This window comes from Schistocerca gregaria, chromosome 4 (genome assembly GCF_023897955.1).
Source record: "Schistocerca gregaria isolate iqSchGreg1 chromosome 4, iqSchGreg1.2, whole genome shotgun sequence".
NCBI lineage: Eukaryota > Metazoa > Arthropoda > Insecta > Orthoptera > Acrididae > Schistocerca > Schistocerca gregaria.
In genome coordinates, this window is record NC_064923.1 from 161,276,488 (window position 1) to 161,299,478 (window position 22,991).

The following is a 22,991-nucleotide window of genomic DNA, read 5'->3' on the forward strand; positions in this document are numbered from 1 at the left end:
TGCACTGTCAACCTTCATAGAGATGTCATCAATGCAAAAGTTGGTTTGAGCGTGACAGTGATTTAGTAAGCATGGTCTCATTGCAGTGGACATACCCTTGCCTCCCGTATAACTTTGAACAGAATGAACAAACCAGATGGAGGAGGACCTACAGTTTAATACAGGTTCCAAACTATGGTGCAGTGCTGTATTTGGCTCATTAATGTAAAATACGAGAGCCCCCCCTCCCATGGCCAGGGCTCACCGCTATTTGGTGGGTTCATGTTTGGCTACCACGGGCCCCCAGCCTGTGCAGCACCTTTTCCCTTCTATGCCGCGTGTCTATCCTCTTGCCGTTCTTTTTCCCCCCCCTTAGGGAACATGTCTGGGCTGTTTTTGGAAATGTATTCTGCATTTTCAGTAGTCCGTATCAGAGCACTCTCCACTGTTTTTCATTCCTCTTTCCTTTCTTCAGTGTTTGCGGTTCCTCTTTTTCTTCTACCTCCCCGTGTGCTCCTTGAAGGCCAGCCTACATGTCTGTCGCGTAACAGGTGATTGGGTAATGCTTAATTCCCAGCCCTGGGTCGACAGATAGGGTTCGCATGTACCTCCTGGTATAGGCCAGGCCGAGGGAGGGGTGATTGCCTGAGCTGCTACCTTCCCACATTGCCGATTGGTCCCTATGTCCGGTGTTCGGGAGGTGTGACCTGAGGTGTGAACAATCACCTATGGTGGTTGTGTCCCCCTTCTGAAGGTGGCCCCCAGTTGGAAGGAGCATATACCATTGGAGATGCAAGCAGTCGTGGAGATTTTCTCGCAATGAGCCAATCCTCTTCGCAGTCAGCAGCTACGAAACACAAATGCAATGAGGCTAACGATTGAAAGACCCTCCCAGCTACACCACAGTTCCTTGTGGTTTCACTTAAACGCTCAGTCCTTCACTACAGTAAATCTGTTAATTATTCAGAAAGGTGTTGATGCAATTGCTGGCTCTGTGAAATCATGCTCTCATTTATGCAGTGGCATGTTGCTTTTAGATACTACTTCAGATTCTCAAGCCCAACAACTGCTTGCAGCTTTGCTCCTCCATGGCTATCCTGTTTGTGTCGAGGCCCGTCGAATGCTGAATTGCTCCTGTGGTGTTATTTACTCTTGGCTGCTCGATGGTCTGACCGTGGCAGAAATCCAAATGTACCTTGCTGAACAGTGTCATTGCAGTCCATTGGCTGATGAAAAAAGTAGATAACGTCTTAGTGCCCGTGTGCACTCTTTCTTACTTTTGATAGTGGTTCTTCAGTCAAAGGTCAAAGCAGGTTATGAAGTTATCACAGTCAGGTCGTATATTCTGGACCCGATGCACTGCTACTAGTGTCATTGTTACATCCACACTGTCTGCACCCTGCCATATGTGTAACATACAGTTGGAATGCTCACGAGGGCACCAGTTCGCTTTCTCCTCCCTGCTGCATCAACTGCAATGGTGACCATGCAGCCTCCTCCTGTATTGTCCGTGTTTCTCGATGAATGGGCTGTCCAGGAGATCTGGATGAAGGAAAAAGTGCCTTACCCAGGCGCTCGCAAGTTGTTGGCTAGTCGGAAACCCTGCGATCTGTCATCTGGCATGTACAGTACTGTTCATGCGACATCTCACTCCACAAAAGACATGGCCACGCAGACTTGCGACCTCTAATTTAGGACTGTGGTCGTGAACTCGCCCAGTGTCATGTTAGTGTCCCCATCCTCACATTCAGATGTTCAACACGCCACCAAACTTTCGCCTGATGGGGTGAAGTCGCATGCTACACAACTGGCAGGCTGGAAAAGACAGAAGGAATACTTCCATGAAGACTTCCTATGTCCCTCCAGCCAACCGATGTCAGAGTCTTCCTCTGCCAACAGGAAAGGCTCCAGGAAGGCAAACAAAGGCAAACGGTCTTCTCCTTCACTGACTTGACAATCCTCTCCAACAGTGTTGCCACGTGATACCCTCATGCGGCCATCCTCCATATCACCGGTGTGCACCACCAACTATTTTTCTGCCCTTGCTGATGCTTCTGTAGACCTCGTGGAAAAGATGTCCTGCCTCTGTGCCCTGTAGCAGAAAGTCTTCGAAGGCTGGCTCTCGGCAGCCACCCAGGTGACAGCTCCTTCCTTTCTTCCTCGTCATGACATTGCACCCATGGAACATTCACGGTCTTTGATCCAACAGACCTCTTTGTTTACGGCTGTTCTTAGAAACGCAGTGCTCACATGTTCTATGCCTTCAGTAAACTAAATTGCATGCTCACGACCGCTTTGGGCTCTCACATTTCTTCCCAGTCCATTTTGACACCCCCCCCCCCCCCCCCCCCTCCCTGCGAGGATGGCATTCAATTTCATGGGGGAATCGTGCTGCTCTTGCAGGATGGGGTTCATAATCCACCCATCTCCCTGACTACCTGCTTTTAGGCTGTTGTGATTCACCTTTTCCTTCCTCACTTTTCCCTTTTTATTGTTTATGTCCTTCTGTTATTTGATGTCACCAGGGCAGACTTCCTCCAACTTATTGCGCTGCTAACTCATTCCTTTCTGCTGCTCGGTGACTTCAATGTGCATCATCTCCTTCTTGGTTCTCCCAGAACCTGTCCAAGAGGCACCTTCTTGGTTGCCTTCTCAATCAACTCAACCTCTTCTGCCTTAACGCAAGAGCACTCTTGTTCCTTTCAGACTCTACGCACACCTGTTCCCATTTGGACCTATCCTTCTGCACTGCCCAGCTTGCCCATCGTCTAGAGTGGTTTGTTCCCTCTGACATATACTTGAGCAACCATTTCCTGTGTGCTATCCATTTGCTGACTCCTACCCCACCTGCGTACACATCCAAATGGCGGCTTACTAAGACTGAATGGAAGCTTTACCCTTTCCTGTCGACCTTTGACGAATATCATTTCCCCATCATTTCCCCAGTTGTGATGACCAGTTGGAATATCTTGCAAACATTATCCTTACTACTGCAGAAAGTTCCTCTTTACAACGCCATGTCCTAGTCCCCTGGTGGACTGTGGTGTGCTGTGATGCAATTCGTGTGTGGAGATGGGATCTGTGCATTTTTAGCCGTCATCGTACGGTGGAAAACTGCATACATTATAAACAGTTGCGTGCACAGTGTCATCACATTCTTTGGGATAGCAAGAAAGCTAGCTGGATTTCATTCACTAGTTTTTTTAACAGTTCCACTCCCTCTTCTGTAATGTGGTGCAACTTGGGTGCTATCAGGGTCTAAGATCCATTCCCCAATTTCCGGCCTGACAGTAGCAGATGATTCATCGTGGAGCATATTGCTGTCTTCAACACCTTGGGCCGTCATTTTGTAGAGGTTTTGGGCTCTTCCAACTATCACCATGCCTTCCTCCGTCAGAAACAAGCAGAGGAGTCTCAGAATCGTGAGTGCTCCAAAGCTGCCTTTACTGTGAGGGAGCTAGATCATGCTCTCACTTCATCCCAGTCCTCCACCTCGGGGCCAGACGATGTTAACATTCATAGGTTGGAGAACTTTTCTCTTGCGGGCAAGCACTTTTTCTGCTTCATATGTACAACCGCATATGGGGAGAGGGCGCATTTCCCAGTTACCGGTGTGAAGCCACTGTCATACCAATATTTAAGCGCAGTAAGGACCAGCCCACCCTACTAGCTACTGCTCCATTTCTCTCACCAGCTGTGCTTGCAAGGTGATGGAACATATGATTCATGCCCAGCTGGTGTTGTGGCTCGAGTCCTTGCAAATTACTAATCACTAGAGTGTTTGGATTTAGAGCATGATGTTCTGCAGTTCGCCATCTCATCACTTTGTCCACCCGTGTCGCGACTGGCCGTATTTTTTGATCTGGAGAAAGCCTACGACACCTGCTGGAGGACTGTTATCCTCCATACTCGTTACATGTAGGGCTATTGTGGTCGCCTGCCCCCATTTCCTTCAGGAATTTTTAAAAGACTGAGTTTTCAAGGTAGTTGTGGGTTATGCCTTGTCGGACGCCGTTATCCAGGGAAAATGTGTGCCTCAGGGTTCCGTTCTGTGCATCATCCTCTATGGCCTGTCTCCTCACGGGCATCTTTGGCTCTCTTTTCATTGATGATTTTACTATCTATTGCAGTTCTCCACTGACCTGTTTCATTGAGTGGCACCTCCAGCGATGTCTCGACAGTCTTTACTGATGGTGCATAGACAATGGCTGTGGTTTTCTCATTGATAAAACTGTTTGTATTAATTTCTGGCAGCACAATTCGTTTCTTCCGCTGTCTTTACATCTTGAGCCTGTTGATCTTCCATTCATTGAAACTATGAAATTCCTGGGAGCAGATACAACCACCCTTCTCTGTTTGTACTGGTCGCTTGTCCTTCCAAAACTAGAGTAAGGGTGTTTCATTTATGCATATGCACGTTCTTCCCTCTTTACAGTCTCAGTACTATCCAACATTGTGTCCATATGCAGAAGCTGCCAAACTACCGCTGTCCTACTGCTGTGACTTTCTCCTTAGCAGATACACATGCCATTTGCCATGCGTGGCCACCCATCCTATGCCTTCTTCTTTGACGACTCCTCTGATCACCAGTATGGGCGCTTCCTTGCTTCTGTTACCTCATGGAGGTTGCTTTTGGCTCTTGCTCCAGCAGCTTAACTTCATGCTACCTGCAACTTTTCCGGTGGGTGTAAACCCTTCACTACTTTGGCTTTGTGTGGCGGCCGATATTCACCTTTGCCTTAATTCGCTTTCTAAAGACACTACTCCAGCCTTGCTCTATCACCCTCAGTTTCATGACCTCCGCACGGAACTTTGTGGTAGTACCGTTGAGTACACTGCTGGCTCTCAGACTGGCCATGGCGTTGGGTGTGCCTTCATCATTGGCACCAATGTTTTTCAGTATCAGCTTTTGGAACACTGCTCCAGTATTTATAGCAGAGTTCTTCGCCCTGTATCAGGCCACACAGTACATCTAGCCACACAGGCTTTACTATTGCATCATCTGCTCCGTCTCTGTGTGGCAAAGCCTCTGAGTACTGTACGCCATCCTTGCCTGAGTGCAACGGGTCCAGGAAAGCTGTCACTTGCTCACTCTTGATGGAGTGACTGTGATTTTTTTATGCGGGTTCCTGGTCACGTCGGTCTGACAGAAAACGAGGCCGGTGATGGTGCTGCCTAGGCCACAGTCCTCGGAGCTCAGCACGCAAGTTCTCACATTCCCCCCGATAATACCTGTGTTGCTGTCTGTCGACAGCTGGTGTCACTTTGGCATAAACACCTGATCCTTCCTTCATGGAAACACTCAGGTTTATTAAGCCCCTCCCAGCAGTTAGGACAACCTCCTCTCGGCCCTCTCACAATGAGGAGATAATTTTAGCTAGGTCGCATATCGGGCACTTGTCTTTTTAGCCATCGCCATATGTTATGTGGTGCTCCCCCACATTTTTGTACTCATTGCACTCAGCCTTTGATGGTCCGCCATTTTCTGATGGAATGCCATTTGTTTAACCATTTACGTTTTCATATGTGTTTCCCGTCTGAGTTATCAGTTCAGTGAACAATGCGCAGGCTGTCGACCGCGTTTTACTTTTTATCCGTCGTAGCAATTTGGGGAAGGCTGTTCAATTTTTAGTTCACGACCTCTGTTTTTCTATGGCCTATTTGGTAGACCTTTCTCCATGTCCCTGTTTTTAGCTGTCTTCTCTTCCATCAGTTAAGGTTAATGTGTAGTCATATTGAACTCCTCTCTTTGTCTTTGTGTTGTACAGTTCTGATGTGGGCATGTAAGACCCTAGTTGTTTTTGCGCCCTAAAACAAAACAATTGCAAGAGGGTTGAACCTAAACTCTTTAAATCCACTGTCCAGAAACAACCTCTGAATTACTGAGACATGATTTCATATTGATTTTTGCTTATACATATGGTATCACAATGTGTACCCAGTTTTCCTAGCATTTTAAGCACATATGGTTATTCGGTTGTTAAATTACGGTCATCGTGTGACCACTGACTTGCTAGAATTCAGTGATAATTGTGTAATGACTACTAGTCAATCCTTCCCGTCGTTATACTCGGTTACCTATTGCTAACTGCAAGTAGTTTGAATTTCCATTTCTTACTCTGTAGTGTGTACGAAGTGCCTTTACTCTTTTCGACATTGAGTTGTCTCTGAGAATTCTTATGGGAGTAATTATTCCCTGCATTCATTACTTGCGTTGCCAATATTCTCAATACTCTAATCTTACAGAACGAAAAAATTATTTCGAATGTTGGCAGTGTGGGAATGTTAACATCATCTTCTTCATTATTATTTATTTTCCAGCTTGTATTTATGCAAAATCACGTCTTTTTTTTTGGTACCTTCACTAGGTTGTGAATTGATGATTACCATTGATCTTTACTGATCTGGGCTATTTTGACAGTCAAAGTTGATCAAAGTTCCTAATGAAATAATTAATTTTAACCAGTCAGGGAGTTTCTAATCAGAGCATATTCCTTCGCAGGATGGAAATTAGTTCTGGAAAAGTGCAAGTTGAAGTGCTTGGAAGGCCCCCCCCCTCTCTTTAGAGCAATGGACTAGAGTGTAGCGTGTACAGGGGTGAAACTTTGACAATAAACAGTACATGTATGGAGATAATAGAGGCTTATGGAATGTGGTGCCATGTAAGAAAACTGAAGATAGGGTGGGTAAAGCATATAACTAATGAAATGTACAGAATAGATTTGAGGAGGGAAGAAATTCAGGGCACAACTTTGGTAAAAGAAGGGATTCGTTGAGAAGACACATCCTGGGTCATCGAGGAATAGTCAGTTTGGTTGCAGCGAGGGGGATTGTAGAGTGTGAGACCAAGGATCGATGTAGGTTGCAATAAGTTATGCAGAGATAACGAGGCCTCCACTGGATAGACTACTGTGTAGAGCTGCATCAAAGCAGTCTTTTGATGCAAAACAGCAACATCATCATCTGCCAAGAAATACTGACAGTTTGTACAGTTGAGATATTTCACAGATTTGAAACAAGCTGCAGTGCTTCATATGCAACCTTGCCCTGGCTTTAATTATAGCCTTTCTTCAAATTTTAGCTTAATAACTTATGTTAAACTATTTCACAAGAGACCTATTCCTGTTTTTTGAAATGTTGTATTTTTTTAATAGGACAACTGTGGTGTTACAATTGTCATGGTCGAGGGAGAAAATTATTCTCAGCTAGAAGTTAAAAATTCAAAGCAATCAAAACAGAGTCCAGCATCCAACAAAGACAATACTTCAAGGACAGTGTATGTATTATTGCTGTTGTAGCTTAAATGTTCTCACTTATTCTTAGAGATATTTAATCAGCTTTGTTTTATACATTTTACTCAAATGTGTGAACTTATTTTTGTGTGTTATCGTACATAACTAAAGGAATAATGCTTCTTCTTAGGTGTTCGGAGGATTCTATCATCACCTTACTTCCGACTGGTGCAGAGGCAGTCATGTGTGTGAGAGGAATTGAAAACACAAACCAGTTTACTGGAACACTTTTGGCAGAAACATGTGTAGATATATATAAAAAACTTTTTGAAGATTTGGGTTGTGCAGAAGGTTCATATGATGGTGGCTTCAAGTAAGTTTGTTTTCCAATATTAGGACATCAAATAAATGTTTCCTTCATAGAGATGAGCTTTATGTAGAATGGAAATTATGAGGAACTCTTGCTTCTCAATTGAATCTCCTGTTTTGATATGATAGATACATATGCGTGGATGTCCTGGTTTCGTTCTTTTGAGCTATGTAATACTGATGTGTATCAGTTTCCAGTTCTCTGGCAGTTTGTGACTGAAAACAGTAAACTGTCATAAGTAAGCATTTTGTATACATAAAATTACATAAACTTCCTAAAGTTTAGCCAGCTACTGACCTAGTCTTAGAAAGTCCTGGGGGGAATTTTCTATTAGTTCTTTATATTTAGCTATATTGCATTCAACTGTTGTAACATTAGTCTGGTTAAAAGCTGGATGGCTTCTTCAGGACATTTCTGTTTCAACACCAAGAAATACAAATATATCTGTGTGAAAAATGAGTGATAGAATTCATCTTATCTGGTGGTTTCTGTGGAAGTGCAGCTTTTTTCCTTGTATGAAGAACCTGTAATTCTATAATTCTTTTCCTTCAGTTGCCATCTACCCATCAAACTTGAACATTCACATTCCACTGCAGATTTTACAATTTAATCCTAAGTTTATGCATATTCCTTCAGCTTCAAAATTTGTTATGCTGTTACTTGTTGTAATAGCCCTACAGCTTCAAAGGATTCATACTCTCATTCATTTTGCGAAAACTTATGTCTCTGCAACTGTTGGCTACCCTTTTGAGTAATAAATATTTCACCTGGTAGCCCAGCGCCTGCTATACGGGCGTTTGAGTCACAGTTCCCGTACAAGATAACGAATTTTAGTAGTAATAAACTGTTTCTAACACTTTAAACTAATTTATTACGTTAATTATAGTGCTCTTCAAGCGTACCATTAAAAGTTTTTGCCTTACTCGCGTATTTTCACAGAAATCAAGCAAAGTTTGTTTTGTTTACATATCGCGGCCAGGCCGAACTTTGAGCTTTCAGATTAAACTTCATACCGCAATTTTAAGTGCATTTACTGATAGTTTAGTGTGCCAAATACGTTTGCTGCCCCTTTATATGTGTAGAATATCGTCATCTCTTAAATAATTTCCAGTAAGAAACTTCTGAACCATTGTTTACATTGTCGCGAGTAGGCCTAATTTTTTGTACACTTATTTTCATTGTTTTCCGGTAACTTAATTGTCTTTCTGTCACTAAAATCGATTTGTACCATGAGTGTAAAGTGCCTGATGTGCCGTAGAATCGTTAGCTCCGGGGTCTGGTGTGATGGATGTAGTAACTTTTTTCATTGGGGAGATTGTAGTGGTGTGGGAATTGGGAAAATAAGCGAGACTCATCAGTGGTTCTGTAGGCTATGCAGTAGAGATAGAAAGATTGTGGAACAGGAGGGGAAAATTGCTGCCCTTCAGGCTGAGTTAGATGAGGCTAGACGAGAACTGTGCAGGTTAAGGGGGGAGAAGGGTAAACAGGTGGGAAGTGGCAACAGGCATAAGGAACAGGCCAAGAAATTCTTCTGACAGCTTTGTTATTAATGTACAAAATAGGTTTGACCTGTTGCCTCAGGGGGCTATCAAGCACGGGGTCCCACAGGGTTCGGTCTTAGGTCCTTTACTGTTCTTGATATACATTAATGACTTACCATTCCATATTGATGAAGATGCAAAGTTAGTTCTTTTTGCTGATGATACAAGTATAGTAATAACATTCAAAAACCAAGAACTAAGTGGTGTAATTGTAAATGATGTTCTTCACAAAATTATTAAGTGGTTCTCAGCAAACGGACTCTCTTTAAATTTTGATAAAACACAGTATATACAGTTCCTTACAGTAAATGGCACAACTCCAGTGATAAATATAGACTTTGAACAGAAGTATGTAGCTAAGGTAGAATTTTCAAAATTTTTAGGTGTATCCATTGATGAGAGGTTAAACTGGAAGCAACACATTGATGGTCTGCTGAAACGTCAGAGTTCGGCTACGTATGCTATTAGGGTTATTGCAAATTTTTGTGATAAGAATCTCAGTAAATTAGCTTACTATGCCTACTTTCATTCACTGCTTTATATGGTATCATATTCTGGGGTAATTCATCGTTGAGTAGAAAAGTATTCATTGCCCAAAAACGTGTAATCAGAATAATTGCTGGAGCCCACCCACGGTCATCTTGCAGACATCTATTTAAGGATATAGGGATCCTCACAGTAACCTCACAGTATATATATTCACTTATGAAATTTGTTGTTAATAATCCAGCCCAGTTCAAAAGTGATAGCAGTGTGCATAGCTATAACACCAGGAGAAAGTATGATCTTCACTATGCAGGGTTAAATCTGACTTTGGCACAGAAGGGGGTAAATTATGCTGCCACAAAAGTCTTTGGTCACCTACCAAACAGCATCAAAAGCCTGACAGATAGTCAACCAACATTTAAAAATAAATTAAAAGAATTTCTAGATGACAACTCCTTCTACTCATTGGCTGAATTTTTAGATATAAATTAAGGGAGGGAAAAAACTAACTTAAGCATTAGTGTCATGCAATATTTTGTGTATTGTAATATCTTGTACAGACATCTTTCATTAACCTGACACGTTCCACATCATTACGAAGTATCGTATTCATGATCTATGGAACAAGTATTAATCTAATCCAATCTAATCTGTAGCTGTAGCAAAACTTTGTAAGCAGTCTTCTTGTTATGTCTGGCTATGACTCAGCATCTCCTCTATATGTTGAGTAGCAGTCAGTCCTCATAATATTGTCATTAATTAGGATGCTATAGATGTAAGTTATATAATATGCATTAACCAACACTGGTTGCCACATTCTGATGTATATCCTTTTACACACTTGAATTATCATACTTACAGTGAAGATACAACCTAGTCTTGTTTTATTACTGAAAAGCGACTTGTTTCTGCAGGCAGTAGTTCGCTTCACTCCATTTTGGCCATTTCCTGAGATATCCCTTTATCTTGGCACCTCAGAATTCATCCTTTCCATATTGATAAGTAATTTCACACATGTAGAATGAAACCATTTTATATTAACATGACTCAGTTAAGTCACTTCAGTTTCACAAAGCCACGTCAGTGTAGGTTGTTACACATTATTTGTAAGCATAACTGCTCATACCAACATTTATCTTAGATTTATTAAATTGCTGACAAACTTCAATTCTCAGCCTGTTTGTTGTGAAACATTTTATTATTTCTTTTGTGGTTCGCTACAAGAATTCAGCAGAAAGGTGACTATCGTTCATCCAACTATTTTGGCCAAATGCCTGTAGCAGTTGCAAGCAAACCTATATGACATCTATCAGCTTTTCTATTTGCTAGTGTGTGGAGTCATAAACACATACACTGATAGGATGGCAATGAGATTCAATTTTTAATATGCAAACAAGTTGTCATTTGAAGTAACTGTTTTTTTATATAAATCGACAAATGACGTAGGATAAAAAAGGTATCCACAGATGAGAAATGACAACAAAGATCAGAATGAATGAAATGTACTGGGCAATTCGGAATGAAAACTTATTGAAAATGGTGACCAGAAAATGATTTACTGAAGTGGTCAAATCAGGCTGTAAGAGCTGAAGAATAAAATTCTTATTTAATTTGCTTTCCTTTTAATATTGTGTGTGTTTTCTCTCTGTGGTAATCGGCGTTAAATTTTTTAAGATGATCAATGTATTCTACTTCCAGCCTCCCTTACTCACTCAGACTTGTTCTCCACCAACTTTTATTTTTAATATAAGGTTCTGCTTGTTGCCTTCTGAACCTTTGAGCCCTTTCTCTGTCCTTCTGTGCCAATAGAGAAAATATTGCTGCTCTCCATGGAATCCTATCCCACTTGCTCATTAAGTACTGTCAAATCTACAGAATCAACTCTAGTGACATTTAAATAAATTCGATATTTGGGTGCAACCTGTTGTACAGAAGACTACCTGTATATAGATCCATTCAGTTCCTATTAAGCAACAATGCAGTTCTACATATTACCATGACTCAATAATCCCTGAGATGTTTCCACAAGACACCTTTATTCTGTGATAAAAAATTACAATGCTCTGTTATCCAGATCAAAACCCTACTGTTGCAATACTAAAAACTCCACCTGAAAAACTATTTAACATTTTTGCCTCCTATTCTGTTTTACAATAAATTCTGTTTTAGAACGTTACTACAAACCAGAATCACACAACTAGTAGTAAAGAGCCATTCACAGATTCAGTAACTTGCTGGATGACCTATTTGACATGGCTTTCCTCCAGAAAGTTATTTCCACATGCTTTACAGTACTCTCGACCTAAGCATATCTTCAACTTAGCGTTTTAAAACCCGAATCGCGCCAAAAGTTCTGTTTGAAGTCCTCACCTTCATACACCCCACTTCAGATATACTGGACTGGTAAAATATCTGCTTCAGTTCACCTATTCTGTACAGTGTAAAAAACTTAGTCACTCACTTTACTTACCAAAAAAAAAACACAAAACCAATATAATACATTGCCTCCCACGGCACAGGTGCAGAACAGCATCATATGGCCTTCTTGAGTACTCTTGATTCAGTTGCTTTTCAGTAGCATTAATATTGATTACCATGTCACTCAACTTTACCAATGATATCAGTTGAATGTTGGCAACATTTCTGATTTTCTTTTCTGAGTGAATTGCATGGATATAACTTTTCTGCCATTGCCAGTATTCAGAACCATCTGTAAGAGACAGTTTTCATAGGAAGCATTTAGTAACATTTAGCAGGATGTCTTGTTGTGTATGCCACTAAAAAAACTATAATTATTTCAATGATTGTTCAATGATTAAAACTCATCCTGTGATTACAGTATCATTAGGGAACTTATGTATAAGTAAACTGAGGTTTTCTATAAAGTGTTCTGTTACATTGGGAGGAGAATCTGGTTGTTGATACAAGAACCATATTATTTTTTACACACCCTTGACACTGAGTCTTGCCTGAACAATCTCATATGCAGCTTAAATTTCTATTTTGGTGGATTTGCGTTTGTTGTCTACTGCAACAAATACACCACCTCCATTTTCTGTTTCCCTAGCCTATTGTTAACTTCAGGTTTTAACAAATTTTCTGTGCCTAATATTATGTGAACTTCAGTGCTTTCTAGGAGTGCTTCAAACTCTGGCACTTAACATACAAGTTTAAGATGAGACTATTCTGTGGTTTTTGTGCTCTGTTTTCTTGAAACTAAATTTAATTTACTTTAACATGATGTTTCTTCCAGAAGGCCTTTTGTCTCAATTTCTATTTACACTCACCCACTCTGATTTTCCATTACAGTCTCTACTGATTTCCAACCTCCTTTTTTTAACAAAACAGAAATACGACTATTTATAGTATCATGTTCTGGTAGCCAAGAACAAGAACTTTATTACTCCTGAGGCAAAGCTATGTAAAGATTGTCCTGATGTAATGAAGGTTTCTCACGACACAATAACCATTCTTGTATGTACAAGCATTTAACATTTGACGATGCTGCTATGGCTGCAGTACATTAGGACTTTGTTTTTATGAAACAGATCTGATGATGGTCATTAAAGACTGAAACCGGTAATTTGTTAAACAAAAATGATTGTGAACATAAACGTAAATTAAAGGAAACTTACAAGCATAGGACACTGTCAATCATTGTAGAGAAGCATTGTCATAGGCAGAGTCAGTGTATGTGGTGCAGGCAATGCCTCTGGTTTTATTGGCAAGTGCTACACTCTGATGATTAGAGTGATGGCACTTTCGATGTAGAGTCAAGACGGGCAGTAGGATTTGCCCTGGCTGGTGACCTGCTGTTCAGTGTCCTATAAAGGCTACCTGGCAGAGGAATACAGGGAAGTTGTGTAATGTCACATGGTTTGCAGACGTGAGCTAGTGCTTGCTATATCTAGTGGATGTGACATCACCAATAATGCAGCAGCTGTTGAGGTAGCATGGCCTGTGGCTGCGTCGCAGGTGCTTTGATAGGACTAAAATCCGAAACCCTCTATTTTCTGGCATATGACTGGATCATAAGGGACCAGCCATATGCCACATTCCCTTTTCTTTCGGAGGAGATGACTGAGCCATCTCACTGTATAGATGGGGCTGCGGCAGAGACGGCAGTTGAAGATACAACACTATTCACCTGATTAAGGAAAAATTGTTTGTATTGTGTTAGTGCACGATTCTTTTTTAATTGTGGATTGTGTCCTTACACTGACACACATTGCATCAAAATTGATCAACTCACACTGTGACACATTAGTTCAAAATAGTTGCAGTTGCAGCACGTGTGTTCCTCTGCTGTGCCAGAAAATGTTGTGTACAGTATATTTCCCAAGTACGTGAAAGTGTTTTCAATAACTAGGTCCAACTTTCCACACATCTATATTTGTTCTTTCCACTACTCAAAATGTTTCAGCATATCATTTCCCATGAGATTGCCAGGGGCTTTTCTGTCTACTGTTACAGCCAGCCATGGAGTTAAAAACACGTGTGTACTAAATTGTACCTCAAAATGCTGTTTTGAGGTCTTGTCATACTATAAGCGCACAGAGAAGAATGAATCCCACTCTAATAAACCATAACTCCATACCTAAGAGTTAAAAGGGCATAAGTCTAATTTCTGCAATTTTGATTTAAAGACATTAGTTGTAATGCCCCCACACTGCTTGATTTGCAGGAGAAGTTTGACAGAGTGGTTTGAGCCTCATTTTGGTGTTATAAATATAGGGTTAAGTCAAAATTGGGGTGTTAGACTTAATGCTTCTTCACCTTTTAGATTTGGAAGTAGGTCCTTAATAGCATGAGGAGTCATGTTTTATTTAATTTCTGCTACCTGAATTTCAAGTCATGGCTTGTTCACTTTTTATGCTACATTCGCTCCCGTACTAAATATTGGCATTGCAACATTTAAAAAAAAGTTCACACGCATGTCCTTTCTCCGTATACTTCTAAATCCAGATGTATATCACTGTCATATGAAATATAACACCATAAATATTGGAAAAGTATTTTACTTGTTCTGTTATTTTGTTGTAACTTATTTTGTTGTCTTCAGTAACTATTTGTTCTGGGTGGTCACTTTTCATTGAATGGCATTGTGTTAATTTCATTGCAGAAATTTCCAGATTGTGCTGTTGCTGTCTTGTTTCTAATGTAAACTGTGCGTTACAGTTTGTTTTCACTATTCTACATAGATCATTACCATTGAGCATTGCATTTAGTGAAATAATTTCCCTATACAAATCCGTAAGTATGTCTTTGATCTTCATAAACATCCCATCCATGTATATGTATATAGGGTGTCACACAGCTTTTGAGGTAAAAATTTTATGGCCTGTGGAGGATCCTTAACTGAGTCTGTCAAAGATCTCTGATGTGTCTCCTTTCTTAAAAACAGATTATATTTGCTTGGCACTGTTCTTAATGGACTTTGATTCTTCAGTCATATGTTGCAAAAGTTTAAAATAGTTACGGAATGAATGACACTGTCGATTACTGTATATAACAATATTTGCTGACAATGTAAATTTTGTTTTCTGTATTTGAAACAATATTTCTGTGATCTTTGATGTGGTTTTTCTTATTGCAGGTTGTGGTTGGTTTTTTGCTTTTCCTGTAAGCATCCCAAATCTTACAGAGTATAAATTATATTTTGTCTAAATTTTAGTACATTTTGTTCTTTTCCAAGTTTGTTCTTTAGTCCTAGTGCTTCTGTTGCCGGTGCTTCATGTATGTTGGTTTATTATTCCACTGTTCTCCTATATCTCCACTTACATCTGTTTCTTCTGTCTTGATGGTCATCTTATGTTGGTGAGGATTTATCATGCATTGATCATCCAAGAGGTGTACTTCAAAGACCTTGTCAGTTTTCATGAGCTATTTGTATATTTTCCCACATGCTGCTGAAATCTTAATAGTGAACATTAATAAATAATGGCTCATCATATATCACATCCTCTTTCTTTATTGACTGTGAAGAAATTTTCTTGCGTATGATTGATTATGTAATCGTGTAAATAAAATAGAAAGAAACTTCCACATGGGAAAAATATATTAAAAACAAAGATTCCAAGACTTACCAAGTGGGAAAGTGCCGGTAGACAGGCACAATAAAATAACACACGAACACACACACACACACACACACAAAATTTCTAGCTTTCGCAACCAACGGTTGCTTCTTCAGGAAAGAGGGAAGGAGAGAGAAAGACGAAAGGATGTGGGTTTTAAGGGAGAGGGTAAGGAGTAATTCCAATCCCGGGAGTGGAAAGACTTACCTTAGGGAGAAAAAAGGATAGGTATATGCACACGCACACGTGTGGAGCGCCAGTATATACCTATCCTTTTGTTTCCCTAAGGTAAGTCTTTCCGCTCCTGGGATTTGAATGACTCCTTACCCTCTCCCTTAAAACCCACATCCTTTTGTCTTTCCCTCTCCTTCCCTCTTTCCTGAAGAAACAACCATTGGTTGCAAAAGCTAGAAATTTTGTGTATGTGTTCGTGTGTTATTTTATTGTGGCAGTCTACCGGCGCTTTCCCACTTGGTAAGACTTAGAGCCTTTGTTTTTAATATATGATTATGTAATCGGTAATCTTCACCATTTCATGGCACAGGTGAACTACTTAACTTTTATTTTAAAGAAAGTGTTGGTTTTGTTAATAGGTTAAATACTGTAAATCGCCTCAGTCTTAATTTCTACAATTGTAGGTTTTGTTATTCCGACGTACATAAATTCTCACATGGTCCACTCTTATGTTCATATTCTCTGCTAGTTGAGTTGTCAGTGTTGCCCAGATATGCATTTGTTTCAATTCTAACAATTGAAACTCCAGTTTGGAATATCAACAGTGTAAGGACGAGGATAGATTGCTACTCACCTAAAGATCACATTTTTTGCCTATGTGCAACTCAATGTGTTATCTTTATGGTAAGTAGCAAGCTATCCTTTTCATTATATTATTGTTCATTTCAGTTCTATTAGCCAGTCTCCTCCTGCCACTTCCTCTCTGCTGTATAATGATGTGATTTTGTAGATACATTTAGTGGCGACATGCATACTGTCTGCTTAAGGTGTTGCAAATAGTTAGTATCAAAGAAGTAATAAATTAAAACATAAAGCTCTATGCGACAGTTTTTCATGCAGCTTAGTGTTCATGATGTCATACTGCTGAACTGTGCTGTACAATGATATAACCTTGCATGTACATTCAGTGCCATATTTGAACACTGTGTGTCGTGAATACAGTTTGTAGTAAAGAAGTAACAAATTGAAACATCAGCCTGATGTTAGTTTTATTGCATGAACAATGAAAATGTAGTTAGCAATAAACTTCTTTTCCTTTCATCATTTTGTAGGGGGTGGAAGTGAGACCGAGTAAAAGTTTCGGGAAAGTTTGAAATTATGCTTAAAGTTTGTTGAAAGTCACTAAGTGCTCTCTTCTCAAATACTCGATGAATAAAATCAGGGTGTTCACACATCGTGGTCTACACGATAGATAGGTGATTCTAAGCTGCAGTGATTCTTTCCAAACAGTAAGTGATATGTGTACCAGGTTTGGTTGAAACTGGTCCATTAGTTTTGGAGGAGGTATGAACTATACGGATACATAAATTAATGCATTCATATTTATTATATTAATACATATCTTTTTTTCTGTGATCTGATTTTGATGAATGTAAATATATAAGGTGCCCCAAGTTATGTTAAAGGTTTTCACCCCATGAAAACTAGTCTGCTACTTTTGGAGATAAGCGTGTTCAAAGATGGACAGACATGACAGCTTGACAGATGTATTATTAATATACTGGTAATCAGTACATGATTTTTTTTATCAATTTGGTCCAAAAGTTTTGAAGAATTTTTAATTTTAGCCATCTCTTTACCCCAGGTTGCCTCCCTCATTATTTGTTCCTTTCTATATTCCATTTGTCTGTATTCCATCTGATAGCAGTGTCTTTCATTGAAATATTGTCACAGGTCATGGAAATAGTATTTGATCCACAGCATGTACTTTTTAACTTACGGAAACTCTTGAGGATAGTACACCATATCACTTTCGCTCACACTATTCCAGATTTGTTTTAACATGCTTAGCATGAGTCAAGCCTAATAGAAGATTTGTTCTGTTTTCTGTAGCAGTAAGAATATTAGACTGTTATCCAACTTAGTGGTTGCCTAATACTTCTGGTAACTGCAAAACTTTTTCCTCACTGGTGTGTTGCAGCAAGAGTCATGTTGGCAGTGGTTTGTTAAAACTGTCTTTGAACTCTTCTTGTGGAACTGGAATGTTCTTCTATGCTAATGAATTTTAGTATTTCTTTTTTTGTGCCAATTCTCTGCTTTAAGAAACAATATCCAGCCATCCTCCATTGCTTAGAATTGGTTCCTAGCATCTGTTTATCTTATTTGGTCATGTTTGTCTACAGTATATGTATTCTATTCTGACAATAAAAGCTCTTTAGAGACAGCAGCTGAAAAAGTCCACCTTTACTTTAGGAGTTTTAAATGTACTCACTCATAAATGTACTCACTCAATTCACCAGTTTTGAAGTTGTGAAATCTTAGTAGGTTTTTTTGTTTTAGAAATGACAGCTCTTGGGAGTGTTCATATTACTTTCTTATTGTATACAGTAAGCAGACAATGAACTTTGCTAGGCTAATGGTGGTGTAATGTAATGGGAGAGGTGGAGGCATAACAGGAATATTGAAAATTGTTAGAAAGCTGGTAATAATTGCTGTAAAATGTTTGTTTGTTTGATTTTTACCTCTTATTGTTGGTGCCTTACTGGCAGATAACTTTGCTGTGTTGGTAATCAGAGTACTTATATCCTCCTTGAATGTATATGGTCCTGTTTACTCAGTGCATCACGATTGTTTCAGAAGGAAAAAAGAAAGTCATTGTCTACCTGTTCACTTACTTCTCAAAAATTAATCTTTAGAAAATGGCTTTAAGTAGAAAATAGTTCAATTTACATTCCCTTGTGTAGTAAGTTCATAGTTATGCAAGACATTTACACTAAATGGCTAATGACAGTCCTTCATGCTTCCACAGACCAGCAGTTGGTGAAATGGTGGTAGCTCAGCTTCCCGCGGATCCAGTTTGGTTCAGAGCTAAAATATTGTCAGTATTGCAGAATGGTTACCGTGTTGCTTTCTGCGATATTGGCATTTCACAGAAAGTAGAGAATGTTAGAAGAATCCCTGAGGGATTTGTAAACTTACAACAGATGTCTGTAAGGTGTGAAATTGTTAAGTATTTCATGACTGAGAGTGAGGTGTGGGAAAACTATATAAAGGTTAGTCAGAATGTTGTTGATTCTACCATTATCTTAGCTGCAAGTGTTTTTTAAATGATGTCTATTCATATTCAAATATAAGTTAGGTCCTATTCATTGTAAAATTATACTACCTAGAAATACTGAAGAGAGAGAGAAAAAAAATATCAGATAACAGTAAAAGGCACAGTATTGTGCTGTAATTATGACTTCTTGGTTTAACATAATGGCTTGTTGCATATTTTGAAGTAAATTTCATCTACTGATCTGTTAAATTAGTTGGTTACCACTCCACACTTCTGAAATGCTCTGTAACTACGTATCTACTAATGTCAACAAATATTTGTGCTTTACCGATTCACTACTACTACCGTATTTACTCGAATCTAAGCCGCACTTTTTTCCAGTTTTTGTAATCCAAAAAACCGCTTGTGGCTTAGAATCGAGTGCGAAGTAAGTGGAAGTTCTGAAAAATGTTGGTAGGTGCCGCCTCAACTAACTTCTGCCGTCGAATATATGTAGCGCTACACAGGCATGCTTTGCAGGCACAAAGGTAAATACTGGGGACAAAACCTCTGCGTCATTAAATAAATTTTAAAAAAAGGTGAAAGACAAGCTTTTTTCCTTCGCCCCGAGTTTCGACCAGTGCATTTTCATACATTGTCAAATTAAGTAAATACAAATTCTATATTGTTCATCTTCGAATGTAGCAGCATTTGAATGCACTACGAAAATCCGACTGGCACGACTGTTTGGGATGTTTGTCAATATGGCCAACTCTGTTCTGAATTTTTTCCTACCTGTGAGAAGAGATGGTTGCTAATAGGAAATTTTATGAATTGTGAATCACATGCAGTATTCTCTTCACCATAAGAATAATACGAATATAAGCATTTTGCCATGTATTCTTTCGTGTTTGATGCTATCTTATTTAAGTCCTGTCTGCCTAATAAACTACGAAACTAGTGTGAGATAACAGCAAAAGCGGAAGAATATAAATATCATGTCATGTTTATATTTGTATTATTCTTATGCCTAATAGTGATGCAGTCAGAAATGGAGCAAGGCAATTAACTAGATTTTTAAGTCTAAGATGACACTAATTTCTGTGCAGAATGTAGTGTACAGTCTATTATTTGGTTCTTGTTAAGTATCAAAGAAAGTAGCAGTGTAAGTAACAACAAATAGCTGTCTCTTGCCATTGTTTCGCAAATGAGACAATTTCTCTCTTTTTTTATTGTAGCGGCTGTAGCGTACACAAAAGCAAGCCATGCCGCGAGCGGGACAGGCCGTAAATACTCATTATCAGAATGCGACAAACAGTGCATGGCACAGTACAGTAATCCAGTTTCAGCTTATAGTGACGTAAACACCTATAACAAAGAGAGCGGCACTTGTCAGATCAAAGAAAAACAAGCAATCGATTCAAACCTGACGAAGCACGTGAAAAAGGAAGGGTACCCGTATAAATACGGACGGAGCGCCTGACGTATAGCAATGGCTACCTGGTAAAGCTTAACTGCTAAGCTTACGACTTGAACCAAGCTACTGTAGCTGTGTCGTCATCCATTCTACCTAAATTGTCTCTCATGTTACAATGGACCAACTTTGTTTCGATTTGGAGGTGTGGCCTAAAACTTTTCTCTCCCCCTGAACTTTGAGTCTCAAATTTCTGGTGTGGCTTAGATTCGGGAAATTTTTTTTCCTTGATTTTGAGTCTCATTTTTCAGGTGCGGCTTAGATTCGAGTGTGGCTTAGATTCGAGTAAATACGGTGCTGCTGCTGCTGCTGCTACTACTACTACTACTACTACTACTACACTCTGAGTATGAATTTATATTTATTTTTGGTGATACAGTGACTTTGCAGTATGATCAAATTCACATCTTCTATTTCCAACAAATGTACATGATGCAATATTTTACCAAAAGTTATTTTCTTTGCTTATCTGTTGTTTTTTTTCCCTTTGTACTTGATGTTTTCCTGATACTTCACGTGTTTTTTCCTTTCTTTTGTTTTAATGACTGCTCATGTGACCACGGTCATGTCATTTCCTGTTTACTGCATTACCTTTATGAAAATATTTTTGGAACTTTATAGCATGGTGCTTTTTGTACAATTACTGCATTCTCCTTAAAAACATTTCACTGTATATTTTAACATTTTTCTGTCTGGTAGTTTTGTGATCAAATAATAATTAATTTATGAAAATATTTGACCTATTTTATTCAGTATCGAGTTTGATTTGAATTACTACTTCTTCACGTATGCTTGGAACAAATAAAATGTTGTATATAATTTTGGCTATTGTATAACCACTGAAAATTGTGCTTCAAAATCGTAATGTAGTGGAGGAGGCAAAGGAAAAACCTGGGGGAAGGTGGGGAGGGGGGGGGGGGAGAAGGGGAGAGAGAGAAGGGATAAATGATGATAAAAGGGAAGGATGCAGCAAAATGAGGGGGAAATGAGAAACAGATTATCCTTAGGAAGCTGTGAAATAAGTCGAAGAGAGAGGAAAGCAACAGGATAAAACTTGCAATATGGTTGTTAGGATTTGCTGGATGGAGGTAGCCAGATGAAATAGCTGGTTATGTGTAGAGACATTGTTTAAGAATTGACATGATGTGTTACTTCTAAGACATTTTGGTGATTTCTTTTATTGTCTCACGTGGCCAGGTCACAGTAATTACTGCTACAGTTATGCATTCCTTCTCCCCCCCTTCTCATCCCCCCCTTCTCATCCCCCCCTTCTCATCCCCCCCTTCTCATCCCCCCCTTCTCATCCCCCCCTTCTCATCCCCCCCTTCTCATCCCCCCCTTCTCATCCCCCCTTTCTCATCCCCCCTTTCTCATCCCCCCTTTCTCATCCCCCCCTTTCTCATCCCCCCCTTTCTCATCCCCCCCTTTCTCATCCCCCCCTTTCTCATCCCCCCCTTTCTCATCCCCCCCTTTCTCATCCCCCCCTTTCTCATCCCCCCCTTTCTCATCCCCCCCTTTCTCATCCCCCCCTTTCTCATCCCCCCCTTTCTCATCCCCCCCTTTCTCATCCCCCCCTTTCTCATCCCCCCCTTTCTCATCCCCCCCTTTCTCATCCCCCCTTTCTCATCCCCCCCTTTCTCATCCCCCCCTTTCTCATCCCCCCCTTTCTCATCCCCCCCCTTTCTCATCCCCCCCCTTTCTCATCCCCCCCTTTCTCATCCCCCCCCTTTCTCATCCCCCCCTTTCTCATCCCCCCCCTTTCTCATCCCCCCCCTTTCTCATCCCCCCCCTTTCTCATCCCCCCCTTTCTCATCCCCCCCTTTCTCATCACCCTAATTCTGCCCCCTCTCCTAATTCTGCCCCCTCTCCTAATTCTGCCCCCTGCCCCTCTCCCTCTCCCTCTCCCTCTCCCTCTCCCTCTCCCTCTCCCTCTCCCTCTCCCTCTCCCTCTCCCTCTCCCTCTCCCTCTCCCTCTCCCTCTCCCTCTCCCTCTCCCTCTCCCTCTCCCTCTCCCTCTCCCTCTCCCTCTCCCTCTCCCTCTCCCTCTCCCTCTCCCTCTCCCTCTCCCTCTCCCTCTCCCTCTCCCTCTCCCTCTCCCTCTCCCTCTCCCTCTCCCTCTCCCTCTCCCTCTCCCCCCCTCCCGTATTTCTTTTGCAAAAACTTGTCGAGAGAATACCAGCTAATGTCTGACCTTGTGATACTGCATTGTTGTAAACTTAAATTTGCATGACATGGTTGAAAATAGAAACTAAGCATTTATAATGTATGTTTCTAAATTTAGGCAGCTGGTTGGCTGTTGTTTCCATTGATAGTTTTCTTTTTCCTCAGATTGGTGGGAACCTCAAAATGACTATTGTGGGTGCTTATCCCACAAAAGTTATTGCGGACGTTGTAGATAATGTTGTTATCTGTACAGTTGAAGTGAAGAAATGGGATCCTATCACAGAAGACAAAGGCATTAAAGTTGCACAGTTGGAGAATAACAGCTTCGTCGTATTGTCCACGTTTAACAGTCCAAGAACAATGTTTGTAAGACCAACCTCAAAAAGCATGCAAGAAAAATTTAATAGGATCCTGCAGGATGTTGCTGGTCATGCTTTCAAAGGTCTGTAGGAAAATAT

The 22,991-nt window shown here is 40.3% G+C and overlaps 1 protein-coding gene across 4 annotated transcripts in view; it reads left to right on the plus strand.

Annotated features, from left to right (window-relative positions):
* The window catches only part of LOC126365920 (uncharacterized), a 179,193-nt gene that overhangs the window by 118,798 nt on the left and 37,404 nt on the right, over positions 1–22,991 (plus strand). For all 4 annotated transcript variants that reach the window (XM_050008667.1, XM_050008668.1, XM_050008670.1 and 1 more), the window contains exons 14-17: positions 7,134–7,255; positions 7,402–7,584; positions 18,669–18,912; positions 22,699–22,975. In XM_050008667.1, coding sequence (XP_049864624.1) covers positions 7,134–7,255; positions 7,402–7,584; positions 18,669–18,912; positions 22,699–22,975 — 826 coding nt within the window. The remainder of the gene's footprint in view (positions 1–7,133; positions 7,256–7,401; positions 7,585–18,668; positions 18,913–22,698; positions 22,976–22,991) is intronic.